Raw genomic sequence first — 4,021 nt, 5'->3', positions numbered from 1 at the left:
AAATCAACCCCTAGCTCCTACACCTTCCACTTTGTCACTTATGGGCATTTGAAATGATCAGATAGGGTAAAGCAATATGTTAATTGCTTCACCTTGCCTTCTGATAGGCTGGATGCAATTGTGGCCATATTGCTTATACCTATTAAATCCTTGTGTTTAGATCAAGGTGTAGGATTTAGGGGTCAATTTGGAAATAGAAATTGAATGTAGTTCAGTGGCTGACAGCTGTCCTTAATTAGCCAACGACATGAGAAGGGTCTGAGATTCCTTTAAAAGGAGCAACCAAACATCTGGCAAATATAGTAAAAGGGATATTCTGGTAGGACGTATGCCTACCATTAGTTCTGAATACTGGTGAGGTTTTGAGGGCAAAATGGCCGTGATGATTGGAATCGCTTTCAGGTATTGATTTAGTTTGTTTCCCTTGTCCTTCAGGTGTTACAGGTATGTTTATAACATATATTCTTTTTCCTTAAGAGTTTCTTGGCTTTGTTGCCTGCTAATTGGAGGGATAACGTGTTCTATATCAGAAGGTGAGTTAATTTCAAATGACAGCTACGCAGTTCCATAACCTTCAAAGGCTGGCATTTTACAGTTTATTTTTTTACTTAGGTAATTTGTCTCCTGCACTGGATTCAAATGCAGCATGGCTCTATGCAGGATCACTTCAGTCTCTAGGATATGGCAATTATAATTCTCCAAAATCTCAAATGCAAGCGCAACAGAAACATCCGGCCGCCATCCTTCGGAAGGAACTGGCCCCCATGTCCCAGCAACCTCAGCAAGTGTGGTATCCAGCTCAAATTCCCCTGCATCAGAAGCAACCGGCCGCAGAAGCTCAGCCGCAGACACAACCGACAACTGTGCCCCAGCAAGTGTGGCATCCAGCTCACATGCTGCAGCAGAAGCAACTGTCCGCTGTGCCCCAGCAAGTGTGGCATCCAGCTCACATGCTGCAGCAGACGCAACCGTCCGCCGTGCCCCAGCAAGTGTGGCATCCAGCTCAAATGCCCCTGCAGCAACTGGCCCCAATGTCTCAGCAGAAGCACTACGAAAGCACTGAAGATGCCTCTGGTAGTTCTCAGGCCAGCATCGTTGAACGGTCAGGTGTCATCCCAAGCTCTTCCTACAGTTCCAAATCGCACAAGAATGGCAGAACTGTTTTCTCCCAAATCAGCTACACTCCTAGGGAGGCAATGCCTGTTGACAGTGGAAATGCTCCCAAGGACGGTTACGTTAGCATTGGTGCACCAAGCATATATTTAACACTAGTGAAGGATTCTGCAAGGTAATGGTTCACTTTAACCTGCTCTGAACTTTACTCTCTGAATTTAAGTCCTTTGTACTAACCATATATCTATCAACAGGGAAATATAATGGATTCATCCTCTAGAAGCTCTAATGGTGAGTATTGCTTTTGACATTGGTTACTTAACATTCTGTGTTCCTGACACTGTTTGCATTTCTTTCTGCTTTTTAGACCAGGAAGTTGCTGGTGCTCTTGCTACTCTAGTGTGATGGAATCAATAAACAATTTGACTTTAAAAAATGCCTCTTCTCTTTGAAATGTTTCATGTCCATTGCTTGCTAATTGAGAACAGGTGGCGTGCAGTCCGTAGTAAAAATGACTACTGTTCAGTTAATTCTTTGGTTTTCTCATCTTTTACCTTTGCTACTGGTTCAAAATAAAAGCTTGGGTCTACAAAAGAGCATTTGTGAAGGGGTGATTCCTCATATGTTCGTACTTTAGATGTAGGCATGTATTGTATACAGTGAGACTGTCAGATAAATCCCTGATTAAGAGATCTGGGGAAGTGTACTAAAAAATGTCTGACGCATTGAAGGTCCCTAAGAACAGTGGCCTCCATCGTTTATAAATGGAAGAGCTTTGGAACCACCAAGACTCTTCCTAGAGCTGGCCGCCGGGACCAACTGAGCGATCGGGAGAGGGCCTTGGTCAGGGAGGTGATCAAGCACCTGATTGTCACTCTGACAGAGCTCTAGAGTTACATCTCTGCAGCACTCCACCAATCAGGGATTTATGGTAGTGTGGAGAGGTGAAAACACCTAAAGACTCTAAAACCATGAACAAGGTTCTGATTAAACCAAGAATGAACTCTTTGGATTGAATGGCAAGCGTCACGTCTGGAGGAAACCTGGCACCATTGAGTGGCCCAGCCATATCCCGGACTTAAACCCGATCAAACATCTCTGGAGAGACCTGAAAATAGCTGTCCAGCAATGCTCCACATCCAACCTGACAGAGCTTGAGAGGATCTGCAGAGAGGAATGGTAGATACGTTCATTTCTAAATCATAACTCAAATGAAACCTAGAGTTCAGTTTATATAGCCATGTGGGAATGAAAACAGTTGTATTTGGTTGTGAAGATCTTAGATTACATGTAAAAAATAAACGACAAAAGGAATACTAAAATAGCCAATGTATCGTCAAGCTGTATACATAACCCGAGGGAGGTCGAAATTGTTTAAATATTGCATATACATTTTTTTAGTATCTAGATATTGGTTTATATGTTAGAATGTCTAAACAACTATTATTCATTGTCAGAAATATATAAATATAGTTTTACCTGCACCTGTATGCAGATACCGTTGTGTACTCAATTGCCCCGCCCTGCTGATCAGGCTCTGATCTACATTAGGCTTTCATTATTTTGCAGAACACCTTTATTGACCTTAAATTTTTATTGAATTCATGGAAAACTGTTTTCTAGAGTCACAAAAATTATTCTAATGATTGAAGTGTACGTACCTGGTACGGTGTATCAGTATATATGTTAAGTTGTCTTTTTGAAAAACATATTGATGAGTTAATTAAGACGCTGAAAATAAAAGGGGCTTCTTCTATAGAAATAGGTCTGGCCTCTCGCTTAAAATAGTACAAAGCAGATAATTAAATCAATGTTCTTACTGGTCCTAGACTATTGCAAAATCATCTATATGAATGCAGCTGCCACTTCATTAAAGCCTTTAGATGCATTTGATCCTTGAGCACTTTGTTTTATTATGGGTACAGGTTCAGTACACATCCCTACATTCTCTATCATAAAGTAGGCTGACCCTCTTTGAGGTCACGTAGGTCAATTCGTTGCTCTCTTTGCCTTTATAAAGCCCTTTTACATACTGTAAACTCCCTCTGTAGCTAACATCTACAATAACCATTAGATGTACGAGTCAGGGTTATCATACACAGTCTCAGGGATTGCTAACTCTGGAAAGTCCTTTGGTCTGTACAGAGTTCAGTAAATCAGCTCTTTGCCCCTTACTTGTGGAATAATCTCCAAGCTTCTCTAAACATGGATCTTTTGGTGTCTCTAGGTTCATTCAGACTGCTGAATGAGGCCTGTTACAACTTAGAAGACCACCAATAATTCTGACATTTTCATCCCCAAATACAACATTTTCAGACATGATAGAACTGCCAAAGGGGGCGGTGTTGCAATCTACTGCAAAGATAGCCTGCAGAGTTCTGTCCTACTATCCAGGTCTGTACCCAAACAATTTGAACTTCTACTTTTAAAAATCTACCTCTCTAATAACAAGTCTCTCACCTTGCCGCCTGCTATAGACCACCCTCTGCCCCCAGCTGTGCTCTGGACACCATATGTGAACTGATTGCCCCCCATCTATCTTCAGAGCTCGTGCTGCTTGATGCCCTCAATCTCACACAAATCATCAAAGAACCTACCAGGTACTTCCCCAAAGCCGTAAACACGGGCACCCTCATAGATATCATCCTAACCAACCTGCCCTCTAAATACACCTCTGCTGTCTTCAACCAAGATCTCAGCGATCACTGCCTCATTGCCTGCATCCGTAATGGGTCAGAGGTCAAACGACCTCCACTCATCACCAGGGTGGTCAAACGCTCCCTGAAACACTTCAGCGAGCAGACCTTTTTAATCGACCTGGCCAGGGTATCTGTTAGAGGAATTCAATTCCTATATGTTTATTACCCAATTCAATTAATACACTCAGCCCATTTCTAAGGATTTGTAA

General features: G+C 42.2%; 1 protein-coding gene across 1 annotated transcript; it reads left to right on the top strand.

Moving 5' to 3' along the window:
• The first annotated feature begins 290 nt into the window (after window positions 1–290).
• Window positions 291–1,549, top strand: LOC135563666 (uncharacterized). Its single transcript, XM_065006756.1, has 5 exons — window positions 291–402; window positions 478–533; window positions 613–1,288; window positions 1,368–1,404; window positions 1,481–1,549. The coding sequence occupies exons 1-4, from the start codon at window positions 374–376 to the stop codon at window positions 1,375–1,377; spliced, it is 771 nt and encodes a 256-aa protein (XP_064862828.1). The 5' UTR covers window positions 291–373; the 3' UTR covers window positions 1,378–1,404; window positions 1,481–1,549.
• Window positions 1,550–4,021: the final 2,472 nt, after the last annotated feature.

This window comes from Oncorhynchus nerka, linkage group LG21 (genome assembly GCF_034236695.1).
Source record: "Oncorhynchus nerka isolate Pitt River linkage group LG21, Oner_Uvic_2.0, whole genome shotgun sequence".
Taxonomy (NCBI): Eukaryota; Metazoa; Chordata; class Actinopteri; order Salmoniformes; family Salmonidae; genus Oncorhynchus; species Oncorhynchus nerka.
Note: the sequence above shows the minus strand (reverse complement) of the source record. Positions and strands in the feature narration are given on the sequence as shown.

Coding starts and splice junctions, on each gene's coding strand:
- LOC135563666 (XM_065006756.1), top strand. CDS start 374: ATGGCCGTGATGATTGGAATCGCTTTCAG. Junction 403..477: donor ATGATTGGAATCGCTTTCAG/GTATTGATTTAG, acceptor TTTTTCCTTAAG/AGTTTCTTGGCTTTGTTGCC. Junction 534..612: donor AACGTGTTCTATATCAGAAG/GTGAGTTAATTT, acceptor TTTTTTACTTAG/GTAATTTGTCTCCTGCACTG.